The following is an 18,120-nucleotide window of genomic DNA, read 5'->3' on the forward strand; positions in this document are numbered from 1 at the left end:
GACCATCACACAGAAGTGGAGAATAAAACTGAGCAAGGGGAAGAAAAGCCAGAAATAGATGTGGTTGGAACCTTATAGATGCATGTCAAGAACCAAGTTGTGCTAAAGCCAGCTCTTGTCCAGGATTTTTCACTTTCTAAGCCAATACGTTCCCTGCTGAGTTTTCTGTTACTGGTAACCAGAAGCCTATAAAACAATAGCTCTTCACTGATAATTTTGAGGCAGACATCATAGAAAGTGCTTTCTTCAACTATAGTCATAATGAACTAAAGCCTTGGAAATCCATGCTCCAGAACTTGCCACATTACAACAATGAACAGAATACATATTTTAATCCTCTAGTAGACCAAAATCTCTCTTGAGAAGAGAGCTATCTGCTCACCATTTCACCGCACATGAGGTTTAATTTTAATCCTGTTGATCTCGAGAATTCTTTTTGGGAGAGAAGCATGTTAAGTTTCTCAACTCCCTTTTTGGGAGGCATATTAACCCTTTCTTTCAAAAGGTCCGTCCTTAACTTTTCTGGCTTAAATTCTGTTCAGTGTCTTCCAATACCTTTCATTGCAGATTTCCACCTTCTTGTGGAACCTGCAAGGGCTGTGGGATGTGATGATTGCTGGCTGTCCCCCATTTATCCTTTGATGCTGTGTACCCCCAAACCGTCATCACATGCCCTAGAAGTGCTGCATCTTTTTAGTTCTTTGAATAAGCCCAGCTCTTTCCCAATTTGACATCTTTGACCTTGATATTCCTTTTTTCCCTGGATGCTTTGTCTTTCTCTCTTAAACATCATGTCTTTGAAGAAATAGTCCCACACTACTCATTTGCTGGTAGTACCTCTGCTCTTTTTCTTTGCTCTCGTAGCACCTGTCCTTTCCTTAAGACCGTGTATCACAATGTGTGTTTATAATGTGATTGTGACATCTTCATTCTCTGTCTTTCATACGAACGAAGAAGAGAGAGAGGGCCATTTCTGTTTGGTTCAACCACATCAGCCAGAACAAGTCCTGGCTCCATTAGATGCTTAATAAATATTAATGAATGAATTAACGAATGAATCTTCTATAGTCTATATGGTTGATCCATGTTGAAGCTTAACAAATGATGTCTGATTGGACCTTTTTGAGTCCTAAAATAACCACAAGCCCTCTGATTATCACAAAACAACTGACACACAAATAAACAACAACCTCATCACTACCACCAGGTGGTCAACACAACAACAATAAACACCTGCTGAATCCACAACCCATTTCATGACCCCATCCTTATGTTACAGCAGCCAGTATAAAAGAGGCAATAACAGTACCATTCACAGTAGCCAAGAGGTAGGAAAAAAACCCCAAATGCCCATCAATGGATGAGTGAGTGAACAAAATGTGGTGAACACCCCAATGGAATAGCATTTGGCCATAAAAAAGAAGAGGTACTCATCCAGCCTACAACAAGGGTGACTCTTGGAAACATTCTGTTAAGTGGAAGAAAGCAGACACAAAAGGTTGTTTACTGTATGACTCTGTTATTTGAAAAATCCAGATCAGGCAAATCCATACAGAAAGAAAGCAGACCGGTGGTTCCCATCAGCTAGTGGGGAGGGAGGAATGGGGACCATTTTGTGGATCCTGGGTTTCCTTTTGGAGTGATGAGAATGTCTGGGACAGGATCACAGGCATGGTTGCTCTACACTGTGAATGTACTTTATGCCCCTGAATTGTTCTTGAGACAACGGTTAAAATGGCAAATTTTGTGTTACATGGTTTTTTGGCACAATAAAAAAAGGGAAGAAAAGCAAGAGAAACATTTTTAATTGACATTATTTTGAAAAATCTCCAAACCTAACCTCCAAATGAATGAGATGCCAGGGAACCAAGTTAGTCAAAGGTTGCTTTTAGTTACAAGAAATAGATCAGGTATCAAGCCAATCAACTTCTTCACAAAGAGTAGTTTTTCAGAGGCCTGAGGTCAGGAGAAAGAGGCCCCACTGCCTTTTGTACCTACGAAGCATTCTGAACTAGAGGCTGGGTGTGTCCAGGCTTCTAAAGAATTCCGCAGAAAAAGGCTTCCTAAATGTACACACACGTCTTGTGACAGGCATGTGCGCTGTTATTTCAGATAGTACACAAATAAACAGCGTGTCATTTTAATCATTATTTTTGTTTAAGGTGATCTCTTATGAACAACCACCAATATTGACTGTCCGTTGATGGTGGCAATAAACTGTTTCTTTTCTGTCTGTCTGTTTATAATCCACTTTATCCACTCACATGCAACCATAGTGACTTTTTGGTGCATAGAGCTGTGTTACCTCCACGATCAAAAGTGCAGAACAGTCCTGCAAAATCCTCTCCCACTGTGCCTGGGCAGCCCAGGCCACCCACACTCTGGGGACTCAGCAAAAAAAAAAAAAAAAAAAAAACATGGGGGACAAAGGCTACAACCAGGGTGAATCACAGGCAGGATGGAAGACAACATGAGAAAAAAGAACGGATGTAGATGTATGCCTGGGTGACTTTGCTGTACAGCAGAAATTGACACAACACTCTAAATTAACTACACTTTTTTAAAAAAGGAAAAAAAAACTGAAAAAAGAAAAAGCAAAAAAGAATTTGGTTAGGATAAGGAGGACTGGAGCAGGAATGGGGAGTGGCTGCAGTGGGCAGGACATTTGTTTTGGAGGGATGGAAATATTCCTAAAATAGTTTGTGACAATAGCTGCACGACTCTGTAAATACACTAATAATGTGTGGATTTTATTGTATGTAAATTGAATCTCCATAAAGCCATTAAAGAAAAAAGATGACATAGTGTATGATTCCACTGAGATGACAGAATTCCAGAAAAAGCAAAAGCATAGAAGCGGAAAAGAGATGAAAGTTCCTTTACAAACAAACACACGCAGTTAGTGAAAAATGTGTTGGTTTAAATAAGAACCAGGAGAGATGCGCGGAGGCGAGGCCAACTTGGCGGGGTTGGGACGACACGAGTGGCCTAGGGGCTGCTTTGAGGGAGGGAGCCAGGTGCACGCCTGGCTGGTGCCTGCCAGGTGCCTGGCGGTGCACCCCACAGTCATCACTGGAGTTCTGGGGTCCCAGCCAGCCCCCCTCTCCCGCCCCAAGACCAGCGCCCACTTACTGTGGCGGTGCCCGAGACGGTGTGCGCGCTCGTGTCCGCGGCACTCTGCTCCGAGTGCGACTGGGCTGGAGGATACAGGTTTAACGTGTGCTCGGGGACCGTGGTCTGGCCCGTGTACTCTGGCGCGGGGTGGGGATGAGGGGCCGTGTATTCCGCGGGGATGCCGTTCTGAGGGGGGGCAAACTGAGCCGAAGCGTAAGGCTGAGCCATTGTGTCAGGGGCAGCGGCAGCTTCCTGATTACCCTGCAGAATAGGAAAGGGGGAGAGAGGGAGAGACAACGGTGAGCGGGCGCCACTGAGCAGGGACCACCCCCACCCCCCGCACCCCCGCCACGACACGCAATGACAACTTCGCCCCCGACTCTTCGCGGTGCCAGCGCTGTGCCAGGGGCCAGAGATGGAGACATCCTAGTTCATCTTCGCCTGACCCTATCAGGAAACAGTAACCATCATTGTCAGAGCCCCATTGTACAGATGCAGAAATCAAGGCTCGGAGAAGTGCAAGTCCCTCTCCCAAGGCATCAGCCCAAGAGCCCAAAGCCTGTGAGGGTCTGTGCTCCACCCGGTTGGATTTTTTTCTGGTAGATCCTTCTAATTTCATTCCCGTTTTGGAACGTGTGAGCCTGGAGTTGTCGCCAGTGACAGCAGAACCTTGATTTGATCCTTAAAATGCCAAGAGAGATTAAATTGAACGTGTGTGTTCTTGAAAAGAGAGAAATTCATGTAAGCATTTGAATTTAATCAAAATTTTATGTGATTTGGCTCACGTAATAGAATGGGGGGGTGGTCCTTTCAATGGGGTCAGTGTGTGTGTGTGTGTGTGTGTGTGTGTGTGTGTGTGTGTGTGTATGATGTTCCCAGGGCCATCATGAAGCAGCTAATGAAAATTCACAACCTAATTTGGACAAAGATGGCCCTGTGTGATAGTCCCATTTTAAGTATCTCTGCAAAATAATAGCTGGACTTAACACTTAGTCTCATTAATCAATGACCCCTCCCCCCACATTCCCTGACTTTTTTTTTTTAATAAGCAGAGTATTATATAACAATTCACTCTTCAGAGCTGGGCAAAACAGGCAGTGTGATAATTACAGTCAAGTCAAAAGAATTAAAAAAAAACAAAAAAAGAATTCAAATGCTTCCATTTCAGGAAACCTCTCTCTCTCTCCACCTCCACCCCCTTAACTCTCCTTACACACACACACACACAATCAACCTTTCTCTCTCTCCACCTCCACCCCCTTAACTCTCCTTACACACACACACACACACACACACACACACGCACACACACACACATCAGGGACTATAACCCAGAGGTCTGAATTTTCCATGGTCTTAAGAAATGGGATTGTACAGTCAGAAAGGGATGTGGTGCTGGTGGGGTGTTTAGCAATTAAGCATGCCAAATAGCTGCCTCTCCCATTGTGTGTGGTCAATTAGATGTGACTTCAGCCCTCCTCTAAAGACATTGGGGCACGAAGGTCAGAACTGCTCACATCCCCCACCCCGGTCCCCCGCCACCGACACTGGAGAGCCTCTTCAGCAGAAGCAGCTTGAGTGCAGCAAAAACCCTTGTGACAGAGAGGGGAAGAAGAAGTTTATTCTCAGAGCAGCGCACGGCGAGGGTGCATTTGTTTAGAAGGCGCCTTAATTAGAATGTTAAAGATGACACTTGGAAGAGAACGAGGCTTAGGATAAGTTTAAAACATTTTACCAGTGAAAACGCTCCCATCAGGCCCTTTCCTCCCCCAGACTAATTTTTCCAAATGTCTGTGCCATCAGCAGCAAACATGCACAGCCATTTCTTTCTTGGCAACTGTTTTTACAGCACTTGGGGCTGTGAGGGTCTGTCTGGGCTGTGGGTGGATAGCTCTGCATGGAAAGTTAACCCTGCCCCTCCTTGGGAAATCAGAGAGGACATGGCTTGTCACTGCCACTCACTGTTCATTCCTCTTTGAGATCATGCCAGGTCTCCTCTTAGGGGACACTTCTACTCCCAAACTGAGCCCCACCTCTGGTCACCTCTAGATGTGGTCATGTGACCCAGCCTGGCTGGAGGGCTCCATTCTCAGGGTCACAGGGACCTGGGCTCCTGCCCATCTAAGTGTGTTAACACCTAGCAACTCCAATGAGGCTTAGCCCTGGGATGTTGCTGGCATTTTTTGGAAGTTCTTTCACTATGATGATTGACAGCTGGAAAAACAGTGTAAGCCTGGAGCTGCCAAGAATTGCCTCTTGAAGAGGGCGTCCCCAAAGCAGAAGCCAACCCAGAGGAAAACAGAGCCCAGAAATTGAGAAACAGATCAACTGAGTCCCACTGACATCATTTGAAGTCCAGGATCCAGGTTTACCTGCAGTCAGTAATGCTGCTGTTTGTTTAAATTACATGAGTCAGTAAATGCCTGATTTTGTGTAAACTAGCTTTTCTGTTACTTGCAACCAAAAAGGTTTTGACTAATACAAAACAAAACAACACTCAACTCTGTATGAGCAGACGAGCATCCTTCTCTTTCACAGGCCGGATCAAGAAACACATCCTTGGGCACAGAAATTCCATATGAATGCCACTTCTTTCTGGCTAATGGAAAGCCCAAGCAACTTTGGGATTGAGAACCCTCCAAGGAAAAATCCTTTGGAACAGATTCCACTTCTGCCCACAGGTCTGTTTTAGCCTCCCCAGCCTTCCACCTCGCTCATCTCTGGACTGAAAGACAAACCTGTGGAAACTCCAGGGGAGCATGAAATCATAACAGGAGCAAGGATAGAGAGATGGTCATAAAAGCCAGTGGTGTCCTTCCTCCACCTTCAGCAGAAACATATGTGCCCACTTGGCCATTCTTCAGGACCCTCTCAGGAGAAGTGACCCAGTCTCCTAAGCACCCACAAAATGGCAAGAGCTCTTTGCTAGGATCTGACCTCTCTCTGTCCTAGAGAAGTGGTCCCTCCATCCTTCCCACATCATCCCACCTTCCTGTTCACCACCCTCCTCTGCTTGGAGAGTCCTCCTGGACTGCCTTGCCTGGCTTGTCTTGACTTTGATTTCAGGTCCCAGATCAAGAGCTTCCTCCCCTAGCAAGTCTCCCTGGACACATAAAGCACATCAGTGGTCCCCTCTAGGCTCCACTGTAGCTGCTGGCCACCTCCCACGTAACTCCAAGTACCACCATTGCCTGCTCATTTGCCTGTGAGCGGTCTGAGGGCCAGAGACTGTATCATAGTCACCAAGGTTCAGCAGTATGCTGGCTGCCAAATAGGTATTCACCAGTGTTCACTAAGTGAATGCAGGCTTGGCTAGTGGGTTCTGAGCTCTGTCACGCTTCATTTGGCAATGGAGATAGCTGGGCTGGAATAGCAGAGGCATTGACATGTGACCCATGGAAGAAATCTGACCTGTGACTTGTTTTTGTAAATAAAGTTTTGCTGGGATACGAGTGGTGCTCTGAGGGCCAGTTGAGTTGCTATGACCTAGACCATAGGAACCCATAAAGCCTAAACTATTTAACTATCTGGCCCTTTACGAGGAAAGTTTTCTAATTGCTGCAGCAGAGTTATTAAATATGGGGCCATCAATGAAGACGCCCTTGTTGCATGAATAGTTTGGGCAGGAAATACAGCTGACAATGAAGCAGGAAGAAAGAAAAAGGGGTGCCTTCTATCTCCATCCATGAGGGGTGGCCCAGCCAGACTTGGAGACCAGCAGCCTTAAGGATGGTGCAAGAAGAGTGTGGTGGAATCTTTTTTCAGAATGTGCTTTTCCATTAGCAGACCTCTGCATTGGAGACACATGTGTTTCAGACTCAGCAGAGTGGGCTTAGAAGACGACCTAAGAGGGCTTCAGGCTTCTGTGCTCCACGTGGAAGGCATCCTCTTCTCCAAACCAGAGCTCAGAAGGCAAACTGAGTGACACTACCCTTCACCTCAGACCTAATGGGCTCCAGGCGTGGTGCTGGGTGCTTTGCATCAGGAGTCCTTGAGCAGGGGTGACTGCCCCCCAGGAAACATCAGGCAATGACAATAGATGCTTTTGTTTGTCACAACAGGGGAGAATGGGGTACCACTGGCATCTGGTAGGTGGAGGCCAGGGATGTTGCTAAACATCCTATGATGCACAGAACACCTTCCACCATCGAGGGTTATCTAAACCCAAATGTTAATAGTGCCAAGGTCTAGACTCTGCTTTGCGTGCATGGCATCTCTAATCTCCCTCTATTTTGTTGTGAAGGACACTGCAACCCAGAGCTGATGGATGATATTGCAAGCTTGCAGCCACATGTGCCTCTTCGGGAAGTCAGGAGTGAACCAGAGCCCGCGTTTATCCCATGCCATTGGGTCCATCTGGCAAGACGATCACCTGGTGGGGAGATGCAGTCCCAATTTTAAATAAATAAACTGATCTCTGTTACATATACTGTGACCCTGAGACCTGTTTTCCACCAGGTGGCATGTCACACCCTATGTGGAAGTCAGGTGCTGGGGTATTTGATTCAAAGAGGTCAGGGTTCCATTAGCCAGATGAACAAGGGGTGGTGGCCCTTGGCAAGTGTGAGGGCAACAGCCTGGGAGACTTCTGTCACCTCAAGCCTGGAGCCTGGCTTCCAAAGGCTCTGAAGCTCCTCTAGAAAAGGCAAGGGCCATGTGGGGGCACCATTGGAGCCAGGACAAGCCACCAACCTCTACTAGAACTTGTGCCATTCTGGCAAACCCAGGGGCTCTGGCTCTAGGGCCAAAGTTCATGGTTGCCAAGGAACCTACAGGGAGCGTTCAAGTCCTTGGAGCTTGCAATGCACTGGCATTCCTGGAGTCCTCAAACAGATGTTGGTGGGACCCCCCACGGTTCCTTATTAACACTGACAGCCATTCCAGAGAGACCCTAATTAATATTCCCAACATTTGCACTTTGGGCTAATTACAGCTAATATTTAATTAAGATCATTGTACTTCCTCTGGAATTATTCTTCACCTTCAAATGGCTTCAGAGATGTCTTTTCCTCCCTTGTGATGTGCCCGGATTCCGCGCTTGGCGGAAATGGATTTTCTGGGAAAGTAGCTTCACATTAAGGGCACCTTTCCACTCCAGGTCAAGGCAACTCTCGGGCACATGAACAGGCTCCTAGTGGAAAGCTGAGGCCACTTTCACATCACTGACGGTGACGGCCAGTGGTTATTTGGAGCATTCTGGCTAGACATTCCCTCATTTGCAGAAGCTGCCTTCCTTCTTCTACCCCAAGACTAACACCCTCCCACCCCACCACCACCACTACTTTTTATTCCCTAAATAAGTGGAATGCTCACAGGGATTCTGATATTTACCCAGTCAGGGTGATCAGCGGTGGTCTGAGTGGAGGGGGAGGGGGATTCTGCTTTGCAGGTATCCCCACATCATCAAAGGAGTGCTTAAAGCAATTTTGCAAACCCAGATTCTAACATCCAGGGCTTGAACGTTCCTGGGTTGCTGCTGAATACAGGGGCAAAGAAGCCAGGACCCCGTGTTTCAAGACCCACCCACTGCTGGGGCAGAACTAGGCAGAAGTTTGGAATCAAGAACCTCCATAAGAAGAAATATCATTGTCCTCATACCCCAGACATCACTTAGAACAGAAACCCACCTACAGCCAGGGGAGAGGGGACCCCTCAGGACCCGAGACACCCCACCGGGTAGCGTGCTCTCCAGTTACAGAGAGAAAAGGGATTATTAAAATGCAGTCTGATTCTCCAAAGGAAACAAAAATGCCATTTCAATTTAAATATTTTACTGAAGCATGAAATAGCCAGGATATTATTGCTATTTTAAGACAAATACTGTAATCTGACCATTAGCGTGGTGTGTGGACCCTGCTGCATGCAGGCGTTCAGAGATACCCCTCAAATTCAAGGAGAATTTTGTTGGTGGCTAAGACATCCCACACCCTTAATTTTCTCAGGAGGCAGAGTCAGGGAGAAAAGGGGAGGTGCTTTTATTTATTTATTTATTTATTTATTTTGCTTTTTTAGACATTTCCCTTCTCCTGAGTGGTTTCAAAAGGTAGCTTTGGGAATCTAATAAACGAACCAAGAGTGGCAGCCCATCAGACTTGGCAAAATATTTTGCCTCAAAGTCTAATGCAAACCACATTTCAGTTGCAGAAAAATAGTCTTTACGTGGCAGAGCATGAAACGGATATATTCTTTTCACTATAACTGCCTGACTTTCACTGGGGTGGGGGGAGTGCCTGCCCACGTAGGAAAATCAGTATTTTTTTTCCTCTGTGCATGCGTGCATGTGCAAGTGTGTTTTCCCAGCTCTAAAAGTCAAACTTCCCAAGCATCCTTCTCTCCTTTTGCCTCTGCAATTTATTTGTCCCCAGTCCATTTCTGGTCCCCCCCCCAAAACCTCTTCTGGCCTAAACACAGCCCCTACAATGAAGAAATGCAGAGGTATGGTCCAGCCCTCATAAAGCAGCTGACCACGCCTGTTCTCACCACCTAGGAAAAGCAGCCTCTCCTGCAATGCAACGGGACCCCCCACCAACTGGGACTCACTGGTGGAAACTATCCATTCTCTGCTGCCTGCAGTTTTCCGTCTTGCTGACAGTTGGGTTTACTTTAGTTTCTTAGCCTGGTCTGTTCTACTTCTCTGGCAAGCAATTGCACATATTCAGAGAGAGCCTCCAGCGCTGGACCAAAAAGAACTAAACTGCATCATGCCCCCGGGGGCAGTGAAACAAAGAAGGAAAATGCAAAATTACACCATTAACCTGCTGGTTCTAAGACCAGCTCAGTTCGACACATCAAGCAGAAAAACTGACACACACACCCCCCACCCCTACCCCCACACACACTTGGCTGAAATCCTCTCCTTTCCCCCTGCAGGATTCAAGGAGCGGAATCCGCATCACAGAGAGAGTAACAGACTTAACACAAGGAAAGACTTCAGCTTAATTCAAATCACAATTTCGAGTGAAATAGAAAATGGGGGAAAAAAAATACCTGCTGCACCATCCTGCTTCCTTTCTCCTCCATAAACTTAGCAGCTGTTCTAGTCTCACACCACAAAGCATCTGCCCAAAGCGAGCTTCGATTACGAGCGCGAGGGTGTGGGCTCTGTGCAACGTGTGGACAGCCGGGGTGTGGAAGGAGGGGGGGGTGAGGGCCGGCTGGCTGACCTTCCCCTCCACATCTGACTGCTCCCCAAACCAACCCCAGATGGGACTCCTTCCTTGAGCCTGGCCCATCAATCACAGCTTGCCCCTCCTCTGGCTCCAGTCTCAGTTTCAGAGTGCACACTGAGCAGATGATTATATAGAGGAGGTAGGAAAACACACACACACACACACACACACACACACACACACACTCACACAGAGCGCTCGACTACATTAATAGCTGTTTAAAAAACATTAGAAATGCTATCCTCTGCACCGCCTGGAGCTGGAATTTTTCATTACTAAACTAAATATATGGTATGCAAAGTTATGAAATCCACTGGGAAGCCTGCAACTCTCTGATTTTGTTTTATATTTTCCAGAGGTGGGGGGATGTCCAGGGTAGCAGCGGAAGAGACAGAAGAGGGATGGAGAAAGAGCTTAAAAGATAGGAGAGATGGTGATGGGTAAATTTTATAAAAGAACTATGGGAACACTGCGGGTGAATTTATAGCAGAACCTGAGTGGTTAATTGGAAATTGATCTTAAGATAATGTAATGGGCCATTGTTTGGAAGATGTGGAGGCCTGGCTCCTTGGCAGATCAGCCCTGTGATCTCAGACAAGTTGTTGCAATGCCCTGGGCTCCGGGTTTTGCTTCTGTTTAATGGGGAGCATGATGAGTGACTTCACAGGATAATTGTAAGGGGATCATGATAAAAATCAAATCACGGGAAAGCAAACACACACAGTGCCCTGCTTCAGAGTAAGCGCTATATAAACAGGTTCATTCATCACCTTCTATACAATGGGGAGTGAAATCCAAAACCATCTTTGTCACTAAGGACCAAACAGGCAAGGGGGGGCAGCAGGCTTTCAAGAAAGGGACGCACAGTTGACCACAGAACCGCAGTTGTGATCAGTGGCATGAAGGAAAAGCCGAGCCGTCTGGCTTTCCCCTGATCTTGAATTTTCCTCTCTTCCTAGCTCATTTTTTTTTCCTTCTCTCCCAATAAGCAGAAATAAAACCTCGTGCAAAAAATCCCCAGTGATTTCTCTGCCAAATGCTGCATCAATGCCAAACGTTCCCTCTTTATTTAAAGCTACAAATACTTTGTTCTTCCTTTAGTATTAAAACTACAACAACCGCCGTGAAATGTCAACACAATTTCAGTTTTTATTTAGCCATGTCTTTCTTGCTCGATGCCGAGGGAGAGATTTCAAGAGTCCCTACCACCCTTCCTGTGGACAGCTGCTTATCACTGAGATACCTGCTCGGGAAGGAGAGATCTTGCTGCACTGGAGGGAATGGATGGGGTTTCTGAAGTGATTAAACTTGTAATTAAATTGTATAACAGAGGAGGAGGTGAGGGCGGAGGAAGCTGCCCGGAAGAATTCCATTTTCCTGCTGGTTTGTCTGTGGTACTGGTTCAGGGACGAACCCTACCCCCCATCCCCGATCCCCCCGCCACCTGTGATTTTTTTTTTTTAATTCCCAGCTCCCCAGGGTTGGAAAGAAAATCTGGATAAATAGTATCTGTGCCATCCTTCCATTTCCATTTCCAATTACACTCTGGGGATGCCTCTAATGCAGAATTAAATTAAGCAGCCCTTTCGGGTTCCTTAAAGGGATACATCATTGCCTCACTCAATCCTGCACCATCAGAGGACCTAAGCCCCTTCCTCGCCTGACTCCAGGGTCAACAGGTGGGCTCAGCAGTCATTCTCATGAGCCACAATCTCCCTGTCCTTACCAATAACTGAAAAGCCAAACTTCTGTCCTTCAACCAAAGTATTAGGGTCTTGCTTTCTCCAAGAAAGCAAAAGGGATGAGACCAAGACAAATTCCCCAGGGAAGGATGTTCTGGGAAGTGATGGAGAAAATGCAAAAAAAAAAAAAGAAAAAAAGGTCAAAACGTCAAATACAGAAGAGTATTTTAGGCGGAAACAATGAGAGAGCTGTCATCGGACAGTTTTCCTTAGCCCATGGACCATGGGATCACTTGGCGGGGGGGATCGAATTTGCATCCTAGCCCTCCAGAGATGTCGCCAATCCCATTGCGCCACAGTGGGAACTTGGGATAATCTTATAAAAGAGTCAGAAGCTAGGACTCATCCTAAACCCATTGGCTTAAAATCACCAAGAATGGGATCCAGGTATGGGCACTGTGTACAGGTGCCTCAGCCTATTCCCCATACAAAATCCTGGGGGAATTGTCCTGCATTTTTCAAACCATGGGTGTGATCCCTTGGAAGGTAAAACCCATGTAGGGGCTTATCACACTAACATCCTTTAAATGAAATAACCTAAATACCACACTGGAAAAGAACAGAATAGAAGAGTAAGAGTAATGTTTCATGAAACTTTTATGTGGGTGAATTGGGTTGCAGCATAAAATCTTTTATGGGTTGCAGTAAAATCAATAAAATAAGAAACACCAGGCTGGGTAATTTCCCTATTTGTCACCATCTAACCTTTTATTGGTGCTGTGGCTATGGAATCAGAGTCAAGTGTAGAAAAGTCGGGAGCATAATTGGGGAAAAATTAGTAGGTCGTTCAACCTCTGCACGCCCCATTCCCTCATTTATTAATATAAATAATAATACATGGTCTTTTTCCCAATGAGACTCTTTTGACGTCGTATGGATAATATCTACAAGATGTGTTTTATAATCTAGAAATCCCTGTGAGCATAGATGGCCCATTATGGGGATGAAACCAGTCCCCCTTCTAGTCCAGCAAAGTGCTTCCTCTGGAGAATAGCTGGGGAGATGTATTGGATCCTACTATGTACCAGGTGCTTTAATACTCATAACCACCCCAAGAGATAGATATTATGGCCCTTTTAAATGTAAGATAACTGAGGCTCCAAAACAAGTGAAAAAATATTTCCCATTAGGGGAGTTAGTAAATTTGGTAAATTGCAGAACTGGAACTTGAACCTAATTCGATCTTAATGAAGAGTTCCTGCATGGAATCCATATTAAGATGGAGATGGTGGTTGTAATGAGGATGGAGATGATGAGGAAGATGAAGATGAAGATGATGGTTGTAACGAGGATGGAGATGATGAGGAGGATGAAGATGAAGATGATGGTTGTAACGAGGATGGAGATGATGAGGAGGATGAAGATGAAGATGATGGTGTTAATGAGGATGGAGATGATGAGGATGAAGATGGAGATGGTGATGGTAACAAGGATGGAGATGATGAGGAGGAGGATAAAGATGGAGATGATGATGGTGTGAAGATGGTGGTGGTGGTGATTATGACAACGATGAAGATGATGATGGTAATGGTGATGATCATGATGATGATAATAAAACCTTCCCAGAGCCACCAGGCATTGTTCTAAGCACCAGGGATACAGAATTCAGAAAAGCAGCTTTGCCCACCTTACTTAACAAGAACCCAAGGCGGTACATATTGTCCTTCCCTTCCCAAGGGAAGTAGAGTTCCTTCCTTCCACTCACACAACTAGTAAATGCTACTTACCCAAATCCACCAGACTCCTAATCTCCATATCCTTACACAGTTGGCAATGGGTTCAGAGCTGATCTTAAAAGAGGTCAACATACAAACCTTGGTTTCCTAACCACACTGGCTTACAGAAAAGCACCCCTTGAAGAAAGAACTCCAAAATTGCTCCGAGTCCATAATTCACAATACACAAACAAACAACAAAGATAACAGGAATCCATGTCACAGATTCACGTGAAAACAATTTGTTTCTTTCACTTTACTGGCCTCGACAGCCAAGCAGAGAGAGAGGCCAGGAGCCATCTTGCCGAGGCTGACAAACGCCAGCCCCAGAAATACAAACCAGCTGAGTGGGCGGCAGGCTCGCCATGACGAGGTGTCATGTTTGCAAAATGTTCCATCCCGACTTTCCATTTGGGCTCACAGAAGGCAATGTAGAGGTTGTTTTTCTCAACTCCTTAAAAGTTAGTGACAATCAAATATTTATGGCACTTTGTGCTAGTCGGTAGCCTTGATATGGTTCCCTATGAGGTGATATTTCCAAAGAGAAACACGCTTGTCTCTTAAAAAAAAAATTAGCAGCTTTTGAAGCAAAGTGAAGTTCCCAACCAACAGCATCAAGCACTTAAGGAAATGGATTTTCTCCTCTTGCTCAGTGCTGTCCTAGGGTCTCAGAGGGTCCTGACTTGTTCCTTAAAGTCCTTGTCCATGTCTGATATGATTTTGATTTTGTCATTATGTATATTTTTATATGATACATATTTTGATGTCTGTCTCCAACTCAACTATAAGCTTCATGAGGACAGGAACCTTAGCTGTTTTTTTTTTTTTTTCTTTTTCTTACTGCTGTTGCATTAGGCATTTCAAAGAGTGGCATGTGCATACATATATTCTAAATGCTTTGTTGCAGGAAAAACTAATTCCCAAACTAGTCCCTTTATCCCTATTAGGGTGAAGACATGCTCTGACTTACCCAGCACCTCAGGGTGCTGAGAAAAGAAGTCAAACCATCAACTGTTGCTCTGGACTGCTGAAAAATAAAAATTTCCCCATTGAAATATCTCAATGTTGTACTGAAGGATTTCTTGTTGGAAAGCCATACGGCATAGGACCTCACCTCTTTGTATGTGAAATAGCTGTCAATGCCTTATCATTGCCCATCATTAATAAAACGTAGCAACCAGAGCAGCTGTGGATTCACTGAGTTCATTCTAAACATGAGACAATGTTAGTCACTTTATATACATTATCTAACTTCATCTCTACAGAAACTATGTATCCACTAAACTTATTTTTATCCTATCCACTTCACAGGTAAAGAAGCGCAAAGCCTTGAAGTTAGTATGTGGCAGAAGTGGATGTCAAATCCGGGTCTTTCTCCAAAGCTGAGGTCCTGTCAAGGATACTATGATTTACCTCTTTGTTGGTTAAGATGAGAGGTGATATCTATAAGGGTTACAGTAAAACAATTCAATCACAAAATATTTTCTGAAGTATCCTAGGCAAAGTTGGAGATTACCCAAAATGCATGAGATCTTGTTCCGGACATCTCAAGATCCAAAATCCACCGGGGTTGGGAGTGCTAATGAGGATGATGGTCATTATAACCTTATTAATAATGATAAGAACATAATTAGAATGGCTCTCAACCTATGACTTCCATTGCCCTAAATGTATAAATATAACTCCCTCGATGCACCCCACAGCCTGACCATGAGAACAAAACCACCGCCTTCATTTTATTGATGGGCAGCTTTGCAAGACTAAAGCCAATAATCTGAGGTCACCCTAATACTGCATGCTGAAACTCATATTTGGACCAATCCAATTCTGACTCCAAAACAAGGAGCTGGATAAAAAAAAGAAAAAAAAAATCAGAGAAAAATGCAGTGTCCTCTTTATCCAGCCTCCCCCAATGTTAACCTTGGATGTAACTATAGCACGCTGTCAAAACCAGGACGTTGACATTGTAGGTCTTTATATTGCTGCAAACACAGGGAGAAATCAGGGCAGCAAAAGTTCGGCTGTCGTATTTTGCCGTCAGTACCATCCCACCGTTGGCACTGCCATCTATCCCTGAGTGACAGCTGGAGCTACCCACCAAGGTCCCAATATAGTGATGTAGACAGAAGGGCAGATGAACAAACTGACATTCGAACCAAGCAAATAACTATTAGCAAAAAAACGTTTTCATAAGGGAGGAACAGATAAACACCTTTTGCATTATAATTCAATAAAGACCTTTCGCCTCCTTGGTATGGAGGAAGGCTTCAATCTTGTGCAGACCTGCACTATTATAATCTATTTCCTCTCACCACCAGTTATTTACTAAAGAAGGGAGAGCAATCCTCACCACCACCACCATCACCACCAAGGTAATATCAGTGCCAAATCTCTATCCAAGATGGACTTCAAACTTGCACCATTGCTAATATTACTACATTTAGCCAAACCCACAGACAGAAAAGAATGGGTTTTGTTCCCACACATAGCTTGCTTACAGGTAGTTACCCTGTAGCTATGACTTGGGATAATATCGCAGCATTACTTATTCCATTAGAGCTATTCAGGGGGTTCTCTGCCTACTTCTTAAAGAGGAAATTAATAGATTTAGTGCAAGGCAAGTTTCTCTGTAAGAGAAGAGGTCACTCCCATGCATGCAGTCAGCATCATGTTGCCCAGGGAAGTGCCGGTTACACTGTGGATGTTGCTGAGTAAAGCATCTCACTAAGAATATCACCAAGGGTCTGCCGCTAGATTGGGGAAATTGGGAGCATCAAGTCACACCGCTAGAAAGAGAATCATATATTCTCCCCCGTTGTGATGGACGATCACGACACAGTCTAGCAAAGGGAAAAGTTAACATTTCAGATACAAAACCACGGTCTTGTACGCAAATGGATTCAGCATCACTTCCACTCACATCGCCTTATAAAAACTGAGTTTTCTACCCACTGGGAAAGCTTATGGCCCAGGAACACTAATCAATATTTCATCTCCTTCTTCTTTGGTCCTTTCTCAGCTGGACCTTAAACCTCAACCCCATGACCTTGAGGACACATGGCAAATGTTAAGATACAGAAAACTAGGTACCACCTCCACATAGTTTGTAATGAATTTCCAGAACCAAGCGTTTGATTGTGTTTTTATTTATCCAATTGCCTTACAAGGATATAATCAATCTCTCCCAAGATTGTAAACTCCTTAAGGGCAGGAACTTGTTGTATTCTTCTTTAACATTCCCCTCTTTTCCTTCCTTCCTTTGTAATCAGGTGTTTGACATGATAAATATCTGTTGGCTTGCATTCACCTCACTTGTAGAAAGATGTCTAATCTGGTTATGACAACAGGCAAAGATGATAAAATATGACCTTGTCTTTCATTGTGCATTGCATAAGTTTTAGCCTCTAATAGTTTGCCAACTGGAGGAAAAAAAAAAAACAAAAAACAGGCTGTCACAAAATGAATTACACTTGGACTTGGAAGAAATGAAATTAGGAGAGACTGCCAGAAAGCAAGGGCAATGAACTATTCAAATAGGCAAGAACTTGACATTCATGCCATTGTTTCAGAAGCAAAGTATTGAGCATCTTCTGGATGGCAGGTACTCTGCTAAGTTCAGGGGCTACCGTAGTGCAGAGGATTCCCAGAACCTAGGTACCTCTGTAGCTATAGGTTGGCAGAAATCACAGAATAGATCAAGAATGTATGGACTGATAGGGTATGTGCCATGAGAAGAGAGATATAAGGTGCTAAATGTTTACCTGTCCCTTATGGTTTATAAAGGAGGGCTTTCCGGAAAAATTGATGTCTAAACTGAGAGTGGAAGGGTGAGCAGAAAATAGCCAGATGGTATGAAACAGGTTGACAAAATAATATGTGGGAAGGTCAGTTTAATGTTGCAGTTGGAGGAAATATCTCATACCCAGGGTGGCAGAATCAATGAAAAAAAAAAAAAAAGTAGCAGGACTATTTTCAGAGCCACAGGGACTCTCCAAAATAGAGGCCTGAGATAGGGAGCTGGAGGTTACGAGGCTGTAAGGCCCTTGGGGACAGAGACCAAGGGCTGTGTCATTGACTACCACGTTCCCAGGAGGATTTGAATAATATGCACCGAATAGATACTGGAAAACATTTTGGTTAAACCGAAGAGTAAATCCAATGTGACCATGGTACATGCCAGGATGGAGCTAGTCAAGGGAAGAAAGAGGAAAAAGAAAAGAGAGGGATCCCATCATTTAAACAACACCCTATGACATTCCCTTTTTTCTTGAAGCGACTCAAATGCTTGAAATAGAAGAAGTACACAGAGGAGGCAGGCGGTCAGTTTAGGTAAATTGATGGGACAAAGCCTCATCTCTATCATCACAATAGCTTAGCCAA

At 44.7% G+C, this 18,120-nt stretch overlaps 1 protein-coding gene across 47 annotated transcripts in view; it reads right to left on the minus strand.

Annotated features, from left to right (window-relative positions):
• Window positions 1-18,120, minus strand: part of RBFOX1 (RNA binding fox-1 homolog 1) — a 2,264,635-nt gene that overhangs the window by 206,366 nt on the left and 2,040,149 nt on the right. For 46 of the 47 annotated variants that reach the window (XR_014840851.1, XR_014840853.1, XM_021088068.2 and 43 more), the window contains one exon: window positions 3,133-3,375. Coding sequence is in view for 45 of the 47 variants with exons in the window: in XM_021088068.2 (XP_020943727.1) it covers window positions 3,133-3,375 (243 nt within the window). In the remaining 2 variants the exon portion in view is untranslated. Of the gene's footprint in view, window positions 1-3,132; window positions 3,376-10,101; window positions 10,175-18,120 lie in introns of those variants that run through there. The other variant, XM_085017661.1, reaches the window with a different exon arrangement.

Source organism: Sus scrofa, chromosome 3 (assembly GCF_054392235.1).
Source record: "Sus scrofa isolate SSC_HxYL_T2T_F1_AM1 chromosome 3, Sscrofa_HxYL_maternal_Yorkshire_Landrace_v2.0, whole genome shotgun sequence".
NCBI classification, from domain to species: domain Eukaryota; kingdom Metazoa; phylum Chordata; class Mammalia; order Artiodactyla; family Suidae; genus Sus; species Sus scrofa.